At 43.2% G+C, this 22,311-nt stretch overlaps 1 protein-coding gene across 1 annotated transcript in view; it reads left to right on the top strand.

Annotated features, from left to right (window-relative positions):
- Positions 1–3,497: 3,497 nt before the first annotated feature.
- Positions 3,498–22,311, top strand: part of LOC127008534 (UPF0047 protein YjbQ-like) — a 40,717-nt gene continuing 21,903 nt past the window's right edge. Inside the window, exon 1 of the mRNA XM_050880703.1 lies at positions 3,498–3,990. Coding sequence (XP_050736660.1) covers positions 3,831–3,990 — 160 coding nt within the window. The 5' untranslated portion in view covers positions 3,498–3,830. The remainder of the gene's footprint in view (positions 3,991–22,311) is intronic.

Raw genomic sequence — 22,311 nt, 5'->3', positions numbered from 1 at the left:
AAGTATGTATAAAAAACAATGGAAATAGAAGACTGATGATAGCACATCCACAGACTTAATTCAGTAAAGCAAATGATTCAATATGGAGATCGACTTTAATACAGACATTGCTGGAGTAAAGCGAGGCTAACAAAAACCTGCTGATAGAAACAACAACGTGAGTCCCTCCACGGAACAGAGACACGCCAGTCCTCGTCGACAGACCGACTTGGTCGGCTAGATTTCGATCGCCGATAGAGTCGGTCTGTTGGCTCCCTGCTACAGGCCGCCTTTGGCAAAGGCCCGTGCTCCCTCGTGCAAGAGGGAGCAATCTTCCCCCCCCCCTCCCCTCCACGGAAGGTCCGAATCTTTGGCTGATCGACTATAATTAATTTAACACTCCGGGAAACAAGGCGTCGACAGAAATGGGAAACGATAATGAAAACAATTATTGAAAAAAAAAACACAATAAGTGGAATAAAATAAGTCTGTATAGGCTCCACCACAACACTTGGCAACAATCAGAATAAATAGGGAAAACAAGACAAGATAAAACAGGGAAACAAGAAAATGTTGAAGAATCGCTAAGATATGAGATAAGGCAGGCGGCCTGCCCCGGAGCGCTACATATATACAGGATGAATGCAAAACAATATTCGAGAACAGCAGAAGAAATATATCATTTAAGGACAATGTGTATACGGCTGATGATAAAGATGTGAATGTGGATGGACTGCAGCATAAGGAATTGGAATTGAGAGAAAATATAGCTATCAGAGGACAATATATTAACTAATGCTCTGGTGGAGGAGATCTGTCGGAAACATTGGCCTAACATGACAGTGGGAGAGGATGTTTAGAGAGACGACGATGAAGTTTTTGCTCTGTAGCCTATAAGTATGCAACGACATTTTCAGGTGATAATTCAGGTGATAATAATATACGTGTTGATTGCGGAATATTAAATGATCGAATGAAGTTTTAAGTATAGCAATAAGTTACGGTTGAACTTCACCATTTAAATTATTACAATATACCCCTACAGCGATCAGTGACACACACACACACACACACACACACACACACACACACACACACACACACACACACACAGAGAGAGAGAGAGAGAGAGAGAGAGAGAGAGAGAGAGAGAGAGAGAGAGAGAGAGAGAGAGAGAGAGAGAGAGAGAGAGAGAGAGAGAGAGAGAATTAAATTTCATTGCCATGTATTCTGTTGTTTCCGAGTGCCATCTATCTATCTGTATCTATCTGTTTGTATTACAGAAGGCCAGTATATAGCACCGCACATTGAGTTAAGGTTACGGAATCTCTACATATAGGTTATAACAGGAAATATGACTAAGTGATGTAATTCCCTTTATCATAATGTGTATAAGCCCTCAGTGACTATTACTTTCGGAAATTCCCGCCTTTCACTTCCTTCTCTCCCCCCCTCCCCCGTCTATCCCTCTCCGGTACATCTTTTTTTCTTTTTATTCTTACGACAGCTCCCCATGCAGTATACCACCGCTGCCACCATATGTATAGTCCAAAATACACTTCACCATATCTCCACACAACCACAGCGTGTCACGAAACACACGAGAATTAAATTAATCCAGACCGGGAGAGGGTTTTCCCGGCGCCGGGGATCGAATCCGTGACCAGCGATATGGGAAAGCCACTCCTTGACCAGTCGGCCAGAGGTACCCAACTCGCAGTGAGGTATGGGAGGCTCAACCATCAGGCGAGTCTGGCACTACATATCTATCTATCTATCTGTCTAGCTATGTATAGGCAATCTGTTTATCTCTCTATTAATATATCCGTCTATATCTATCTAACTATCTATAATATTTTTTTTAGTGTTCCCTATCAAGATTAAAATTCAAGCGCAAGGAATGACCTATAGCTATAGGTAGCTTTTAGGAGCTTACCGTTTTGCGTTTAAACTCGTGCTGCCTCGCCTCCATATTTATTATTTTTCTATCTATCTTTAAACTCGTGAATGGTACTCACCTGAATCTCCTCTTGATGTACGAGGAGCTGAATTTCTTGACGTTTGCTTATTTTCGACATAAGTAGCTTTTTTTTTACCTAACTCTAGCATGGCGTCTTGTTCATCAATTGTAACTAACTATAATGGGGAACAAACACCAGGGGGCGCATTGCCTAACTCACCCGCCGCCTCCACCCCCAACAATTCCTCCGAGCGCGCCCCCACACAAAAACCCATCACATTCTAAGCCACTCTTGGCAGGGTCGATCAAATTGCCCCATTCATGAGTTAGGTGGGCATCCCTTTGGCTTCCTCCACTCGATCAGGACTGTCTACGAGTCTCGTATACAGAAACAACCCTATAGGCAGGATGAACGTCCGGGAAGCGTATACATTCCACGTCACGTGCCCGTACTTTTAATTAGCTATAGCCGGAGTTGGCATTCTCGGACTAAGCTGGTATAAATTACAATTAACGCAGGTCTCGATTCAGTTTCATATAAGTAGTCGCTGATTCGACACGAAGTCATTCCACTGATATATACTCCATGATCCTGCGAAAGCGCTTGGTACCAAATTAAAGGCATCGACACGTACGCCTCTCTAATTAAGTCACTGTAGTATTGAAGTAACTTATTCAGTGTCCACTGTCGTGCATCATAAAATCTGTCAACTTTTTTCATATCTCCTCGTTCGATATCCTACATAGCTTATATACAAGTTGAAGTAGCTTATAAGTCGCGATCAGCCCTCTTTTTTTTCTCTCCCCTCACATATGTTAATCATATGTTAATTAGTCACTAATTAAACTTCCAAATAACTCATCTAATCAGATCATTAAAATGTTAACGTTGAAAAGGGAAAGAAAAAATGCAACTGAAGGGCGGCTGATTCATATATGCAGACAATGCCAGATCGATCTAATTACCTATCCATAAAATGGGACCCCTCCTAAATGATTAGTTATTAAGGGTATATACAAATTGTGTAATAAGAAAAGATAGCTGCATGGTCCCGGCCTGCAGCTCATGCATAGGTGTTAAGGCTACAGCTAGGTCCTGGACTATTGAATTATCTATCCCTGCCCTCCATATGGTTCCTGATCGAGTTTACCTGTGAAAGGGATGAAAGTGTGAAGATAATGCATGCGGTCAACGCTTAATGACGGACTATTGGGTTGTCTGTCTCTGCTGCCCTGGTTTCAGAATTTACTTCTGAAAGTGATGAAAGTGTGAAGATATTGCATGGTTAACGGTTAATAGATCGATCTGTCCCTGCCCTGGTGCCAGAGTTTACCTGTGAAAGTGATGAAAGTGTGAAGATACTGCATGGTTAACTCTTGCATCAGGGAGATGGACAGCTTGCATGTACAGGGTTGAACTTGAATAGATTGTTGTAATTAATATATTTAAAAAAAAAATCACTTTCTCTATACATACATCTACTTTTTTATGTATCTTCCCAGTGTGTACGGCGTGACCTTACCTAGCCATTATTTCTGCAGCAGTAACAGATGCAAGCTCTCGGCAAGTGCGCTCCTTACGGCCCTCTGCTGTCCATGCAAGGGAGCGGGTTTACGCTCGGCGCTGCGCCTCGTCCCGCCTGGCGCTGACGGCCCGCTGGTGCCATCTGTTGGGGACAGTTCTCCCTCAGACAGCCTCTTTAAAGCTTCACACACTGTCCCATCTCACCTCCCCCTTCTCTTATATGTTGTCCCGTGTGGTGGGCGAGTGGGCGTGTGGCGAGGGAGGTGGGCAGGCCGGGGTGGTGAGCTGAGTGGGCGGTCAAGCGAGGTCACAGAGCCAGCCAGGAGGAGGAGGTCAGGTCACTCCGCCTCCCGTCAATGCTCCAACATGGCTTCCTCCAGCAGGGGAATACAGATTGGCTCGGCGTGGGTCCAGCGGAAAATAAAGCTCCGGCCACAGCACCGCGGGATCCACTTGGTCACCGACGAAGTGCTCAAGGAAATTCCCGAGCTGCGGCAGTTCTCCGTAGGCCTGCTGCACGTCCAGAGTGAGTAGGCCTACCCTTCCTGCCCTTCCCCGCGGCCCTCCACCCCCGCTGGGCCTGTAAACATTGTGCTCTGCCTTCTCCCTGGCCTTGTTTTCTGTGTTTGTTGCTTTGCTTTAGTGATTCTTAGGCCTGGTGCACGCCCAGGGTGAATAGGCCTACTCTTCCTGGCCTTTCCCGCGGCCTTCCTTCCCCGCTGGGCCTGTAAACACTGTGATCTGTCCCCTCCCTGGCTTTATTTCCATTCCCTGTTGCATGGTTTTAGTAATTATTAGGCCTGGTGCTCGTCCGGAGTGAGTAGGCCTATCTCATACCCCCCCTCAGCCTGCTCACTCCCGCGGTGACCTGTAAACATTGTGCCGTGTATGGGTGGGTGTATTTACCTAGTTCTGAATCTGGATGATAATGCGCAGGGCACCTTTCAGGTGCATAACACGCATATTTGTGTTGGCTGTTGGGGGGACGGGGGATGCCGAGTGTGCAGGGGAGGGAAGTGAATCAAGTGTTTTTGTTAGTGTTGCTGTGTTGTGGTGACAAGTGATTGTGTATTTGTTTTCTGAATGAGTATTGTACAGTCACACTCTGAAGTGTTGACAGTTTGCAATGACTTTCGTTCCAATAATACATAACATTATTCGAAGGGAAGGGATGTTTAGGAGTGATTTTGTTATAGATACACAATATATGACATTGAGAAAGGAAATAAATTCAATAAAATGGAAGTTTTTACCTTATAACGATATATCAATAGTGTCTTTCATTTAGACACAAAACCCGGAACCAGATTCAGGTTAAACCCAGACCCAGGTCCGGGTTTTCATGCCGTAAGTGGAACGCATTTAGGTGGATATGTAAACAAACATTCTTACCGCTTACCATTGATGAGGTTTCAGGCCCCGGTCCGCTGCCGTAGCAGCACTCCACAGGGCTGCTAACAATATAACAATAATACTAGCACCTAAAGTTGTCCTCAATCCTCATATTTGTTAAGTCGTAGGATTTAGTGAATAAGTGAGTCTTCAGCGCTTTCTTGAACATTACCAGACTGTCACTGTTCTTAACATCCCCGGGTAACTCATTATAGAGCCGTGAGGCACTCTTCTCAAATGCTCTGAAACCCAGTTCCAGGTTGACCCTGGGCTCATAGAGTCTATACTGCTCTGCACTGTCTCTCACTGACATGGTGGTGTCCAAATGAAAATCCTGTAGTATATTTCTCAAATATCCAGGTTTACCAAGTCGCGTTGCTTGATAAGTCAAGACACATATTTTGTAGACTATTCGTGCCTTAATGGGTAGCCAATGCAAGTCTATAAGTGCAGGTGTCTTCTTCTTTTGACCTGTATCGCTCCTTAGGTCCTCCTCCTCTCGGGCGTCTCTTCTGTTTATTCACACACTTTGCCTTTCAATTGTGGTGTGTAGCTTAATTTTTCTTCTCTGCAATACAATATCGCAATTTACTTTTCAGTTTTTTGCTGGAATCACTTAATGACATTGCTTATCCGTGCACTTATTCAAGCATTTGTGCCCTTTTTTCCCAGCACTGCATCAGGAACACTTGCCAGCCTTACAATTCTTCCTTCTGTTTTCTTTTTGTCTTCATACGGCCCCAACACGTACTGTGCAGATTGCCCTGTTGCCCTCCTCTAGCCTCTTAGCCTTCTCCTCTCTGGTGCTACTAATAACTCCCCTCTCTGCCTCTCATAGTTGCTGCATTCTACTATTAGGTGTTCCACTGATTCTTTCTCCCCTGTCCTACAGCTACAGTTCTGGATTCCCCGTCCCTGTTCCTGCCATTTACCTCCAGGGTTCTGGTTCTTGCTTTAAACATCAGCTTGCTCCCCCAGTCTCCTACATGCCAGTCTACTCCCTCTAGCTTCTGTGTCCTGCTGTACCATCTTAACGTCAACTTTTACTTTAAAATTCATAGACCCAGCCTAGGCAGTTGGCACACCACCTGTTCATCTTCCTAATTAGGCTGATGGATAAATGGGTTTTCTGGGAAAGCAAACTCTTTTAACTTAGACATTAGATACTTGCCTGTATCCCAGGGTAATAGGTTCTCACTTGACGCAGGCTTAAGGGCCAAAGAGACAGGAATAAGCGCTGATGTACAGCACAACACAATTGGTAACCTTTGAAATTTCATACATGAGGGAAGCAGTGCAGAGAAAAAAGATTACATTCAGATTGCGAAAAAATTTTCAACCAGAAATATTGATTAACTCTGTAATACAGGAAATTACTATTAAATGTTGTGAAATCTGTGAACATGGCTTGGTGTTACGTGGAAATTGTGCTACCTACCTGGTTAAGCTATATAAATGGTTTAGCTAAAGATGAGTATAACAGCCTCTGTCCTCTGATTGAAAAGGAGATAGTGTTGAGAGATCATGCACCTTGGTTTAATGCGGAAATACTGTGGGCAAAAAGAGAGAAGAAGAAAAAAGAAAGACTGGCGTAGGCAAAAAACAGATGAGGCAAGAAGAGCATAGCAGGAGGCAAGAAACAAAGAAAATCGGCTTGTGATAAAATGGAAAAGAGAATACTATCGGAATAAGGTTGTAGAGGCAGGGCCTAACATCAATAAATTATATAAGATGCTTGACAGTTTGACTGGAAACAAAGGTTAACAAGCTTCCGGATGGTTTCTCGGATGAAGTGATGGCAAATAAGTTTTTAGACTTTTTTGACAAGAAAATTGAGAGAGTTATCATGAACTTTTGAGGTGACCGCGGTTACCATGGATCCGCTGTGGAAACTCCAATCCCTGAAATAAAGTTAACAAGCTTTCAACAAGTGGATGTGGCTGTGGTGAAAACTATCATACACAAGGTGAAACTGACGTACTATGATAACAATCCCTTGCCGATAAGTGACATCATTAAGAGTGAAAACTTTAGTGATTTCTTAAATATTATGACTGTGATGGTTAACACTAGTATCGAAAACAATACTTTTCCTGAGTGAGAAAGCGGCGATCGTGAAACCTACGTTAAAGGTAAATTGGACCCACAGTGTTTAAGTTCCTTTAGACCAGTATCCAGCTTGATGTTTCTATCTAAGATACTTGAAAATGTGATCTTAAATCAGCTAGTGGTGCAGGCTTTACCGGATAATCAATCTGCCTACAAGAGGCTTTACTCAACTGAAACTATTCTCTGTTCGGTGGTAAACAACTTGCTTGTACTCATGGATGAAGGGAAGTGTGGTGTTCTGATTTTGTAAGACTTGAGTGCTGCGTTTGACACGGTGGAGCACAGTCTATTGCTTCAGGATTGTAAGAATATTGGAATTGAGGGTGGCGCGCTGGATTATCTGAGGAGTTACCTTGAGAACAGAACTTACTGTGTGCAAATAGGAAAATCGTTCTCTACTCATAAACTTTTGCAAAGAGGAGTCCCCCAGGGAAGCGTACTGGGTCCAATTTTATTCTGTGTTTATACTATCGGTCTTTCACATTTGCTAAGAAGGCATGAAGTTGACTTTAAACTGTATGCTGATGATACACAGTTCTATTTGTTGCTGAGTGATGTGGAAAACACTGAAGATAAGCTGAGCAGAATTATGGATGATGTTGGGAAATGGACGAATTCTAAGCAACTGAAGCTGAATGAGGATAAAACTGAATGCTTGATTGTGGGGAAGAACAAGGATCTCAGGAGGCTAGATATTTCCACTCTTTGGATAAAAGATGACACTATGACTGTAAAAAAGTCAGTCAAAGATTTAGGTGTGATACTTGACTGCACTCTATCATTCAAAGAACAGATCAATCAGGTGGTGAGAACGGCAGGCTACCACCTTAGAAGTATTGCATTTGTCAAGAAATACCTGGATGATAAGACTATGAAGATGCTTATATATAATCATGTAACTAGTAAGCTGGATTATTGTAACTCACTTTATTATGGCCTTCCTAAATATCTGCTGAAGAAACTACAACTTGTTATGAACAGAGCTGCAAGGCTAATAAAGGGTCTGCCCCCCTGTGAGAGAATAACACCTGCACTTATAGACTTGCATTGGCTACCCATTAAGGCACGAATAGTCTACAAAATATGTGTCTTGACTTATCAAGCAACGCGACTTGGTAAACCTGGATATTTGAGAAACATACTACAGAATTTTCATTTGGACACCACCATGTCAGTGAGACACAGTACAGAATGGTATAGACTATGAGCCCAGGGTCAACCTGGAACTGGGTTTCAGAGCATTTGAGAAGAGTGCCCCGCGGCTCTATAATGAGTTACCCGGGGATGTTAAGAACAGTGACAGTCTGGTAATCTTCAAGAAAGCGTTGAAGACTCACTTATTCACTAAATCCTACGACTTAACAAATATGAGGATTGAGGACAACTTTAGGTGCTAATATTACTGTTATAATGTTAGCGGCCCTGTGGAGCGCTGCTACAGCGGCGGACCGGGCCTGAAACCTCATCAACGGTAAACACTTGTGAGACCAACACTAGCATGCTGCTCCACGGTGTGGGATCCTTACACACGCACAGATTAGCTAGATTAGCAATTGATTACCATTTAAATATAATATTGAATTGTTACTGCTTCACTCATTGATAATCTAACCTAACGTATTTTTTTGTGATATCAGTTATCGAAATAACACAATAAAGTCACTGAAACAAACGATTCATCCTCACAATATGCATAAATGGGGGTTACCAATGATGAAAATTAACTAGTAGCCTACCCATGGTTATAATAATGATGAATAGTAAATCAACGTGTGTCGGCATTAAACATGTCAGTCACTGTAAGGTAAAGTTGGGGGCATACGCTATAGTAGCGCGTGGCCTCGGTGCTCATCTCCGTTGCATAGGCCCTTGAGCCTGTGGTGGGAGGGAGCTCATTACCCTGGGACACAGGGCCAGTGTGACATCCGGGTGGGGGTTGTTCTTGATAAAACACAGCCGTTGCGTTTCCCTCCCCTCCCTCGCCCGGCCACAAAACCCTTGCCCCGCCATATGTATTTGGCTCTCTACATGTTTATTCATCCAACTGTTCTTTTTGAAAGCCACTACAGGCCTCTTGCTGGGCCTGAAATGAAAATTTCAACGCCCCGCCCACCGTACCACTTTTAACTTATTATTCATGGTTTTGGGCGCATATCTATGGGTAAATATGTAACTGGCATACAGTACCTACAATTTCGGATCACCTGGCACCATCTGGATGCAGTGGTTGTAGCAAAAAATACCCAAATATGGGAAATAAGGCATGCAAATGGCAGCGGTGGCCATAGTCTTGGTCCTGGTCTGGGTCGTGGGTTGAAAGTGATCTGGCCGAACCCAGCTCTGCCGTTGGGTCCCTGTGGGTCACCCTGATCCTCTAAAATGGGTGCAGGTTGCGTCGTCAGCTGATCAATTCCGCTAAATGGAACACGCCAGATCACGACCCAGAAACGGGTTACGCTAAATGGAAGATGCTATAAGCAGCTGTGCCGAAACATTTTCATACAGTTTTCGTTCAATACGTTTCTCTTCGCCACATTCACATAGAGTACACTGTTAAGTTTTCATTGCATTTAACCCATTCACTCTGGCGACACCGATGTCGGCGTCCAACGGCGTCACCATATGGAAAGGGTTAGTCCTCTTCTAAACCTCTTAAGAGGAAATGAAAGAGGATTAAGAGGAATTTAGGGGAAGATTGAGAGGTTTAGAAGAGGATTAATCCTTTTCCATTTCCTCTTGACCCTTTCCATACTGTGCCGCCTACGTCTGCGGCACGGATGGAAAGGGTTAAGGGTGTGTGCAGAACTAAAGAGTTTAAAATTAAGTAGTTTTATAAAAGTTGGTAGAGAATGTTTCCCCAAGGGTAGTTGCCAAATGTCGCCAGCCTACGCTCCTTGTCCGAAAGATTATGAAAACTGTCTCAACACTTCATAGCGCGACTGTACCACAGTGTAAAATCTGTTGAGGGAGGCTGTTCCAGTCATGTATGGTACGTGGAAAGTATGAGTGCTTGTATGCATCCGTGTTAGTGTGATATGTTTGGTATTTATGGATGTGTGTGTTACGAGTACGTTGACTGTTTGCGTTGTGTAAGTATATATGTGGGTCAATGTGAGTGTTTGTGATCTTGTACATATATAAGTGTAAGATTGTGTGCTTGTTTGCGTATGTGAAGAGGTTCCATGTTTATCTGTTGTTTGATCCGTGTTGTGATTCCAGGCATTCGAGTGTAATTGTGTAACGAACCAAGCCGCCTTGGTGTTGATTTGTTCTAACCTATCAATGTTTCTGTGTGTGTAAGGATCCCACACCGTGGAGCAGTATTCCAGTGTTGGTCTCACAAGTGTGTCATAAGCTATGTGCTTAATGTCAGGTGTGCCGTTATGTAAATTCCTCCTCAGGAACCCCAGTGTTCGGTTGGCTGTGGCACTGACATAGCTGGGCGTTATCACGATAAGTTATCGCGATACTTTATCGCTGATAACAAAATCGAGTTATCAGCCATCCGCTACTTATTTAAATATATATCGGTATCTTTGTTTCTTTTGTAACCAAACTAGCGATAATTGCTACTTTCTTCTGCCTCAGAAGAAAAAAAAACGCTGTCTCCTCCCTACTGCGCATACGTGGCCCGGGTGCCCAGTATTGCATGAAAAAACTTCGGGGTATGAAATATCTTCGGTGAAGAGATTTCATACTTAGATCAACATTAAAACACTAGGTTATTTTTATATGTTAGACTCAAAAATCAATATGTCAAAGAGAAAAATCATTTAACTTTGCCCCAAAAATGATTATTCACTGCCTCAAATTTGATATTCCATATTCGTTTGTGAGCATGCCATGGTATTGAAGGCACCCGGTGTTGTGTTATTTGGTGTCCCATCGTCAAAAGCTGGCACTTTTGTTTACAAACACTGGTCTCTCGTGAACTGCGCATGTTCGGACTAGTAAGAGTAGCTGTGTACAGTCTCACAAAGCTTTTTAAAACATAAAGAGTTGCTGGAAGGCTGAATCAGACATGCAGTACCACCATCCTCGCTGTTTCTAGAACGACACTCTGTACATATAAATACAACTCGTACAGAGTGTCGTTCTAGAAACAGCAGGGATGGTGGTAGTGGTACTGTATGTCTGATTCAGCCTTCCAGCATCTCTTGATTACGGTTAAAAAGCTTTGTGAGACTGTACAGATCAACACTTGCTGGTCTGAGCATGCGCAGTTCAAGAGAGACCAGTGTTTGTAAAAATAAGCGCCAGCTTTTGACGATGGGGACGCCAAATAACAACACCGGTTCAGGCGTTTCTAGTAGTACCGTCCGTAGGTAAGTGTCAACGTGTGGTTTTAAGGTTTCGTAAATTTTCTAAAATACAAATAATGAAAATTTGAATTCATCAGTTTTTTTTTTTTTTTTTTTTTTTTTAAATATCAATATTGTATCATTTTCGCCTATCGGACTTATCGCTAGCTAGTATCGGAATTGTGGATTTATATCGGTATCGTTTATTGCCTATATTTGTGTCTCCATTTAACGAATATCGGTTATCACCGATAAAGTTTTCCATTCTCAGTTATCGGTTATCGGGAATAAGATTTTCTGTCATCGTGCCCAGCTATGAGCACTGATGTGGTCTATGTGAGTGTTGAACTTTAGGTTAGTGTAGAGGTGGACACCAAGATACTTGTGTGTGTGTGTGGATTAATTCTAGGTCAGAATTATGGAGAGTGTAAGTGTGATGGATGGGGTTATGAGCTCTGGTGAATCTTAACAGTTTACATTTATCTGGTCGGAACTGCATCTGCCAGGTGCGCTCCCACCGCTGGAGGGCGTCCAAGTCTTTTTGTAGTAGTCTGCAGTCGTCAGTAGTCTTTACTGCTCTAAACAGCAAACTATCGTTGGCAAATAGTCTAGTGAAAGAGTCAGGTGTTGAGAGTGGAAGATCGTTAATGTACAGGAAGAAAAGAAGGGGGCCTAGAACGGTGCCTTGTGGGACACCTGAATAAACAGGGACAGTGTCAGATGAAGATCTGTCAAGAAGAACACGTTGAGTCCAGTTAGTAAGAAATGCAGTGATCCAGTGAAGAATAGGTCCTGAAATACCGTAGTTATTTCAATTTTAATGAGGCTACTGCTTCAGAATAAACCACACATCACAAGACTGTGTAATAGAAAGCTTAGGTATGACTATATATAAGAAAATTAGAGGGGGGCATCCGTTTTTATTACGCACTAGTCATCTTCAACTCAATATTTCCAAAAAACCACAGCACAGAAACGTTTTTTTTTCAATTAAAAAAGAAAGAAGAGTTGATGATGACTATGACGCAAAGTAATTTGTTATTGCATTGTAGTTCAGCAGAATTAATGTCAGTCTTTTGTGCGGGACTTTGTCGAAGGCTTTGGCAAAATCTAAAACAAGTGTCACTTTGTTTAATGTCACGTCGGTCAAGTAGCCTCGTAACGTCATGAAATGTAGTAATGAGTTGCGATTCACATGAGCGTTTGGGTTGAAAGCCGTGTTGTGAGTCAGTAAGGATGTTGTTTGTGTCAAGGTGATTCATTATGTGTTTATGTATTATGTGTTTGAAAATTTTACACGGAATCGATGTTAGTGAGATGGGGCGATAATTGGCTGGGTCAGTCTGGTCACCTGTCTTGAACAGTGGATTAATGTTTGCCAAAAGCCTGTCAGAGGGTAATGAGGTGGATGATAGGGATTGAGTAAAGATGGCCTGAAGGACTGGGGCAAAGGATTTAAGGATGAAGGCGGGAATGTTGTCGGGGCCAGTGGATTTAGTTGTGTCAAGTCCTTCCAGTAATTTCTGTATTCCGTTCGTCGTAATGTCAAGGGGGGCTATGGGGGGAAGGGGGTGTGTGGCATGTTTGGTGTCAGGTTGTGTTCTTGTGTGTACACCGATTGGAACTGTGTGTTGAGTATTTGTGCTTTGTGTTGTGGGCTGGTTACTAATGTGTTAGTGTTGTCTTTCAGTGATGTAATCGTGTTAGTATCATGTTTGCACGCCTTAAAGAATTTGAAAAAGTTTCTTTTGTTATTTCTTACGTTGTCTGTGAGGTAAGCTGCTATGTGTTTGCGTTCCGCTACTTTTATATTTTTGGCAAATGTCTTTTGGTGATTTTTGTAGGCGGTCCAATTATCTGTTGTGTTGTATGTCTGCGCGCGTCTGTAGAGTCTTTGTTTCTTATGCCGTTGTCTGCGTAGGTCCCTGGAAAACCAGGGGAGTGTGTACCTAATAGAAAGTGTTTTTTGTGGTATGTGTCTGTTCATAGTCGTGTATGGCGTGTTTCAGGTTGTTCCAGTTGGTGGAAGGAAGTCTTGTGTGTGGGTCTGTCGCAAAAAAGTCAGTGCTGAAGGCAGTTAGGTCTTGTTTCATCATGTCTAAGTCAGCCCTTGAATAAAGGAATATCTGTCTGGGTCTCTGTTTGAGTCTAATCGGTCGGAGGTCAGCGTCAACGATGAGTATGTCGTGGTCACTAAGTCCTGGAACAACCTGAGTGTTTGTTATGTTAAGAATGTTGTTGGTGAGAAAAGGTCAAGTGTGTGTGCTGTGGTCAAAGGGCCACCATGGCCAGCGGGGCGCGTTAGTGTGTTCGTGTTGGCTGGAGTACTGTTTGTGAGAGTGAAAATGTATGAATGATGTCAACGAATGTGTCGTGTAGCTGGCGTCTGTTTGTGTGGGGAATAATGGGGTTGGGGCATCAGCATCGGGAGGATCAAAAGGGGAAATAGCAGTCCAGTCGATGTCGGGGAGATTGAAATCACCTGTGATCCAGATGTGTTTGTCTGCCTGTATGCGTGAAAGAGAAATTTGAAGATTGTGTAAATGGTCTGTATTAGTAGATGGCGGTCTATAGAAAGCAGCAATAAGAAGAGATTTACAGTTGAAGGTTTGTAACCGGACCCAGGTGATTTCGCAGTCTGTGTGAAGGTCAGGCCTATGCTTAACCCTTTCGTTGCTAAACGCTCGCAGCGAGCACTAGCGTAACTTGCCAATTGTGCTAAACGCTCGCTGCGAGCTCCAGTCGCACTCAAATTTCCCGTGTATGAGAGTGTTCCAACACTATTTCTTACACCACAGCATTACCAATTCAGTGGCTTTTCCACAAAATTTGGTGGAAAATCATATCAGCCTAGCACGGAAAACCGTGGAAAATCTACGGATGAGCAACTGGTGAATGTTGTTGAGCAATATAGCGGCATTTTTGCATAGCTTCACCTATCACATGACTGATAATTTTGACCAAATAGTTGTAAATTTTGCAGTTGGCAATACTGCCCTGCCAGCACCCCATCATCAAGAGATCTACTCAGTAGTTGCCGCATGGCTGACCGTCGCGCACGCATAAATGTACGTCTTTACAGGCAACACCCCCTGAACGTGCCTGTATGTTCACAGGAGAGGCTTACATTACTGAATCTTATAGATCTTGGCCTCCTTTTTCCAATGGTGTTTTTGTTTCTTAGCTGTGATGAATAGTTTATGAGATACAGAGGTTAAAAGAGCAAGCACTAGCGTCACTGGCTTGTGGTGCTGAAAGTTCGCTGTGACCGCCAGTTGCACTCACAGCAAAAAAAAACACCTGAATGTGCCTGTAAGTTTTCAGGAGAGGCTTACAGAATCGAATCTTATAGATCTTGGCCTCCTCTTTTCAATGGTGTTTTTGTTTTGTAGCTGTGATGAATAGTTTTTGAGATACAGCGGTTAAAAGTGATCCCCTTCCCCTGCTGGGGTGCCCGAGCCCGAGCGCGCCTGGGGGGATAGTCTCATTGCGAGTGCTTAGCAAGGAGAGGGTTAACACAAAGACCTGGCTTGATGGCGATGATAACACTGCCACCTTTGCCGACGTCTGTCGGTGGTCCTTACGAAAAACGGTCATACTAAGGGGGGAGGGAAAATCTCACTTGTGTTCAGGTCCTGAGCTATACTAGTTTGTCCCATCTCCATATCTATAATAGTCCAGTCTTTTCTTAAACTGTTTGAAACTTTGCCTTCATCCTTTCCATGCACTGCTCTGTACCGAAAGCAGAGTTCTTGACATTATTAAGTTTTTAAGCCTGTACAAAGGCATACTCTCAGGCCAGACATAGGATAGAGAAAAGACTGGGGTTAAGATTCATTGTAGGATCCATCAAAGTATGAGTGCGTGCAGGAAGTAATTTTCCACATTATTGAAAGTAGAAGTTGAATCACATGAAAACCCTTTGTTCATGTTTTATTTAGAGATTGAGGCTTAGGGTAAAAGTTGAACAGATTGATTTTTGTTACTCATGTTACAGACATTTAAATTTTATTATACGACATTTTTGTTGTTAAGAATCAGATAACCGTTTCCCTTGTTAGTAATGTTACAGTTAATGATTAAAAGAACCACCATATCGGCTCACCATCCCTGCATGCCACTGTAAAACAAGCAGGGCAGCAGCATCTTTGAAAAATCACAGACTAACCTAATCCAAACCAATCTAACTTCGACAATAACCTAAAACAGCTAGACTGCATATACGTATCTTGTTTTACACTTGACGCACTCTGGAGTTTGACAGCATTTTTTCTGACATCTTATTGTACTGTTCCCCTCTACATCACCTCCCATTAGGAGGTGATGTAGGTCTGGTTAAAGTAAAATAAGGGGGGCCTAGTGGGTGGGGAGGTGATGGAAGGTTTTGTTTGGTTTGTTGAGATTACTTACATACGATAAATAGTTGTGATACACTGCAATGTGCCATTGTCAATATTGTGGTTGAGGTGGCGGCTCAACTCATGCAGTGGCAGTCCACCTTCCTCATGGCCTTGTGAGGGCTTAAGTGCTTATTTTTTTACTCTTTTTTGCATTGAGGATGAAGCTTTTTTACTTGTGGTGTTTTGATGTGATTGCTATTAATTTGCATTATTTTGGGGCAGAAATCCCTAGTTATTGAGAGGGGGGAGAGATACTCATGAAACTAATGTTTTTTGATGGGCATAGTTAGCAGATTAATAAAAACATCAAAATGTACCAGAAGCAAACAGTATTTTATGTCATTGTGAGACAGGTGAAGTTATAGACATTTACCCCAAAGATCACCTATGGCCCATAAATATCATGGTAGACTTGGATGACAGCCCCTCCCAGGCCGAAGCATCACCTCATGAGTAAACACTGCTGTAATTATGGAGAATCACTACGCGCCTCCAAAATACGATATTACGCCTCCATATTATGGTTATTAAGGGACTAAATACATGTCCCTTAACCATAATATGAAGGCGGAAGTACTTAAAAGGAAAGAAAAAGCCGAATTAATCCCCTTCCCCCAACGATCTTGGGAAGCATGATTAAACTACTCCAACAGAACTTTACGACCTGCTAATTGGGGGGGCTTCGCCTCCCTCGACACCCCTGCTAACCAAGGGGGGCTGCACCCCCCCCTGGACCCCCCCCCTTACCTTTACTGGATGGAATGTTGCCACATCCGTCCACCATTTCTCCTCTTCAAATACTGGTGAGTTGCGACCTCGGCAGGGGGAAGCCAAGAAACAGCTGACCGCGTCGCCTATTATACTCGTCGCACATATGAAACCAACATAAAAGCCTCTCAAACCAACTACTTGGACTCCGGAATCTCTTACATTTAATACTTGATTTTCCTTTAACACTGGATCCCTTATAACAAGAGATGGGTTACCTGCATCTATAGAGCAGGCGCACTGTCGCCATCAAAATGGTGCTGGCCTACACGGCGTCCATTGGTGGCTTTAATTACAAAATATATATTTTCGCCGTAAGTAGAGCACAGAAACGCTTCATTTCAGGTAGACAGCATCATTGCAATAACTGCTTTTACCCCACAATTTCCCTGGTCTTCATAGCCCTCCCCTCTACCAGGTGTTTTAATTTTGTTGAAGGGAAGAGGAATATTTATCTGTTATTTCCTATCATCACTTGTAGACGCAGTATATGTTTGATTCGCCGGTAAAACTAGAGTAGTACAACAGTATGTGATACCTTGGAAAGGTTATTATTGCCGTGGGAGGAATATTGGAGGTGCGTAGTGATTCTCTATATTTACCAACACTGCCATGCACGGCGTGGCTTCACCATGCTATAGCCATTTTTTTAGTTTAAATTTGTGAGAGTCTGTGTGAACAGCAGACATTACAGGATAATATTCAGTGAACATAGTAAAGAATATTGGATTTGTGTTCAACCTCAACAAATATTAATCAAAAAATGTAAGATGCCACAAGAACCTCAGAATTGACTCCTCTCAATTTGCACAGCCCTCCTCTCCTGCCTACACCTTTGGCTGTCTTGTAGCCTAGTAATGAATTATAATTTTCACGGCAAAGGGTTACAATCCCTAATGGCAATAGCTAACTATTTTAGTAGCGACAGGCTATCTACTTGGCTTAGGCTGAGGTTTAAGTGGTGTTCTTTTAAGAGTAGTTATACAGTAAACCCTTGATATAACGGACTAATTGGGGGGGACCTTAGTCCGTTATAAGCGGCGAAAAAAGATGTAAAATAATACTGACAAACCAAGAAATGTAGGTATATATATTTTCTTTATTGTGTGTGTTATCTGCATGTTGTCTGCATAACCATATGGCACAGTGGTAGTGGGGCCCTGCGGGGGGGATATTATTAAGGGTATGGGTAAAATTTTACAAGTGCACCAATCTCACACTGGCAGATGAAATTTTTTTGGGGTGTAGTTTTCGGGGTGTTATGAAATAATCTGTTAACTGTTTCTGTCACAAATCATTAAATGATTGACTTTTTAATGCTTGTGTTACACCCACTGCAGCCGCAAAATAACTCGCAGTTAGAGATGTTTCAACTTGCTTACAGTTTCTGCATTTCACTCACCGCTCACAATGATCACACATGGACAAGCTAGAACAAAACCAGGCAAAATAATGTTTTTTCTGCCGTGTATTCCTACGGTGCGCATACGTGATGGACAGCAGAGTGACTTATTTCTGCAAGGAGGTATTCCTTGCAACACTGGCCCACGAATTGGACCATGCACGCCGCCTCCATGTCCTGTCTCTCACTGCGTATTTCGTCACCCCACATTGCGTGCCGACTAAATTTACTACTAATCAAACATAACTTAACTTATAACTTAAACTTAAAAAATAATAAAAAGGTACTATCAAGTCGCGTATGACGTGGATTTGTAAGGCACGGTTTCCTATGATGCGGTATGGTTTCAGAACCGTTTGTTCAGTTCACGCGGGTAAAACCATCTATGACGCGGTTCATGGTCTCCCCTGGCCAAACGAGTGCAGAGTTGTCAGGTTGGATTTTTTTCCGAGGGGGTACATTTCATGGTGGCGGTTGGGTTGATTTTTGGGAGGATTTCTATCCCGTCTCTCTCTCTCTCTCTCTCTCTCTCTCTCTCTCTCTCTCTCTCTCTCTCTCTCTCTCTCCATACATTTTTGTATCCAGTAAGTTACAAATTATCCTCACTCTCAGAATGATCATTTAGCCAAAATTTATAGATGTAGACAAGAAGAATGTTCGCAGTCGACTGCCGTGGCCCTCACTCAAATTCCAAGTCACAGTCATGCACTCCCCGACCACTCCGCATCTTGACCCGTCAATCTTTTCCCCCTCCTTTGCTCCTTTTTTCATGTAAAATGGACCTGGCCCAACTGTCTATTCTGGCAGGCAAAAAAGAAAGCGATCTGTCTAACTAGCCTACTAAAATCTACAGCAGGCTGCTTCTGCACATCAGCCTGCTGGCAAACTGGCTTTTAAAAATCTAAATTGGCATTCCCAGAGCCTTTCCTTCCTTTAGGCCGCGGCCACACAGGGAGCGAGAAAGCGAGCGAGAGCGTGAAACTTTAATACATAATAACCAATGGAGGTGGCCACACTGGCAGTGAGCAGGTAATGGCGAGGAAGAGAGGAGAGTTGACGATTAACTTTTCTTGAGTGAGATTGCTCGGTCCGGTGTGACGTTACAGACATGCTTCCATGTTATTTGCCATAACTCAACTCATACATTAGATTGGACATTTTGGTTAACACCGTTAACCGCAGCAGTGATTGGAGAACTCGAATATGTTTGTGAAAACTCAATAAAACAGAAACTAAATAAATAGTGACGAGTTGAAGTTAAATAATCACTGTAATATTTATAACACATTTTACATATAGCTACCACTTGCAGCGGCTATGAAATGAGTACTAAAATAAACAATTTCATCTTATAGATAAAGCCTCCTGAACACGATGGTGTATACAGATTTTTCATAAAACTCCAAATAAGTGAAGCACGGAACTATTTATAAAAAAATATTTCACCTCATCCCTGTTTGCGCCGATGTGCCGACAGGGGTGGGTCAGTGGGTGGGTGCGAGGCTATATTGGTTGATACAGGTAACTTTCGATTTGCGCGAGTATTGTGTCCTTGAAGAGGTCGCGTAAATCAAAAACAATGTAAATCAAGCAAAAGGTAGGTTTCTATCGAAAAATAAATATTCACTTCATTCAGTGGAGAGAGAGAGAGAGAGAGAGAGAGAGAGAGAGAGAGAGAGAATATCCATATCACTGAGATATCCACTCAGGCACTCAGTCTCAGCCTCACTTGCGTGAGGAAGAAATGAGGGACACCATGAGCGACTGGCTAGTATTGGTACCGGTACCGAGCAGTCTCGTGCCGGTACCGTACCGTATAGCTGGTACTGTTAGTACCGGTACTGGTACCTGCCCAGTGCCCACCCCTATTGTTGAGTAGTGTGGCAGCGTGGGTACTGTATTGTTGTTCAAGTGGCGCGCGGGAAGAACTGAGCTCAGATGTGTGGCTGCGGTGCTGTGTGAGTCCGGTTGCGTGAGACATCTGGTGGCCACTCCACAGCAGCGAGGGTGTTGTTGTTGAGTAGTGTGGCAGCGTGGGTACAGTATTGTTGTTCAAGTGGCGCGCGGGAAGAACTGAGCTCAGCTGTGTGGCCGCTGCGCCGTGTGAGTCCAGTTGCGTGAGACATCTGGTGGCCACTCCATAAAATATTGCGTGTAAGTGAAAAAAACTTGTAAATGAAACATTTATTTGGATTTTGGACCCCGCATTACAGGTAACTCGATTTACGCAAGTTTGTTTTACGCGTTTTTTAAATAACGCGGGGTCCAAAATCTTAATAAATGTTTAATTTACACGTTTTTTCCACTTATACGCGATATTTTATGGAGTGGCCACCATATGTCTCACGCAACTGGACTCACACGGCGCCGCGGCCACACAGCTGAGCTCAGTTCTTCCCGCGTGCCACTTGAACAACAATACAGTACCCACGCTGCCACGCTACTCAACGATAGGGGTGGGCAGGTAACGGTACCAGCTATACGGTACGGTACCGGTACCAATACTAGCCAGGCGCTCATGCTGTCCCTCATTTCTTTCTCAGACGAGTGAGGCTGAGACCGAGTGCCTGATTGGATATGTCAGTGATATGGATATTCTCTCTCTCTCTCTCTCCACTGAATGTATTACACGCACCTTTTCACATAAAAGATGCCTGAAAGTTTAGCCCTGCGCGTTATACGCCGAACGTACAAATTTTTAATGATTTTTTTCTTCTTTGGGGTGTTTTTAAGGGTCTGTGTTTCGTCTTATCCAATAACAACGGCAAACTTACCTTTATTATTGTTAATGATCCTTCATAGTCCATAGCTGTCTTATATTATGTTATCATAGAATACAGGGCGATCAAATAACTTCTATAAAAAAATTAAATCGGTGGAGCATCGCCCATGCCTTGCCGTTATCCCGTTTTCCCATCGGGCGCCATTTGTATATCTTGATCTTGATGTCACAGGTGGCTTACGATTGTATGACTAAGGAGCAGTACAAGCTACATAAAAAAATCATATTGGAAAAAAAATAACCATGTGTTCATTATTAATTATTAATATTAGTGAGAATAATGGGGTAAATATGATATCAGAAACTGTACATCATGAGTCATGTACGAGGAGTTATTTCACGCCCGGCCGCCATTTGCATTGTTTACAAACCACACAACCACACCCACACAACAAACAGCTGCATGCCGCATTGTCTGTCATAACCTACGAGTGACTGTGAGAATAATATGCTTATTATGATCTCAGAAGCTGTACATAATCAGTATGTACGAGGAGATATTTCTCGCAACACCAGCCCGGCCGCCATTTGCATTGTTTGAAAACCACACAACCACACCCACACAACAAACAGCTGCATGCCGCGTGTCACCAGAACCGTGTGAATTGTGTCTTGCCTAGTTGTCTGTCATAACCTACGAGTGATGGTGGGAATAATATGCTTATTATGATCTCAGAAGCTGTGCATCATCAGTATGTACGGGGATGTATTTCTCACAACACCAGCCCGACCGCCATTTTCATTGCTTTACTCAAGGACACTTGTCAATTCAAGCAGTAAAGATTACACCTAAAATATATAAATTTCGGAAAACTGTACATTGTCAATGTTCTTTAACCCGTACATATTTCTGAGCATTTTAAGAACTTTTTTTCCAAAGTTTGGGGTGCACGTTATACGCCGCAAAATATGGTATTTATTTTTCGACAGGAACTTACCTCTTGTTTGATTTACATTGTTTTTGATTTACACGACCTCTTCAAGAACGCAATACTTGCGTAAATCGAGAGTTACCTGTATTTCAAAAACGCGTAAACCAAACTCACATAAATCGAGAGTTACCTGTACTGATCTGTGGGCCGCGTTGCCATGACAACCCTCGCCTCGCCTCGCTTTTCGTGTGGCCACAGAAACTCCCCTTGCCACTCTTGCTAGCTTTCTCACTTTCTGTGTGGGCGCAGCTTTAGTCTTTCTCACTGCCAAGTCTGAAAGGGAAGAAATCAGAGAAGCAGTGTTTAAAGAAACTAAGAGAGAGAGAGAGAGAGAGAGAGAGAGAGAGAGAGAGAGAGAGAGAGAGAATCTTTGAATGTGGTTGGTCACCACTAATTATTGCATCAACATGCATTCCAAATAATATTTTTGTTGATTTCGGGTTGGCAGGGAAAGTAAATGGTTGGCCGGTTATTGGGCAGAATGTGGCGACGGTGCAGTGGGTTCCCAGTCCCGACCTGACGAGTACACGTCTAGTTAATTCCCCGGCCCCGCACGGCAAGGAGTTGGCTCGCTTACCACGCACGTGCTGCACAATGGCTTGCAAGCCTGCTGGGAAACCCACGGGCATGATTCGCCCATTGATGTACGAGCATACATACCGAGTGAAAAAGTGGATGTTGGCGGTGGCCGAGTGGATAAGGTGGTGAGTGTGGGGGCAGACTGAACAACATCAAAAGGCAGATAATGCCTACTGGTGCAC

Source organism: Eriocheir sinensis, chromosome 38, assembly GCF_024679095.1.
Source record: "Eriocheir sinensis breed Jianghai 21 chromosome 38, ASM2467909v1, whole genome shotgun sequence".
Taxonomy (NCBI): domain Eukaryota; kingdom Metazoa; phylum Arthropoda; class Malacostraca; order Decapoda; family Varunidae; genus Eriocheir; species Eriocheir sinensis.
This window is presented reverse-complemented; position numbering and strand designations above follow the sequence as displayed.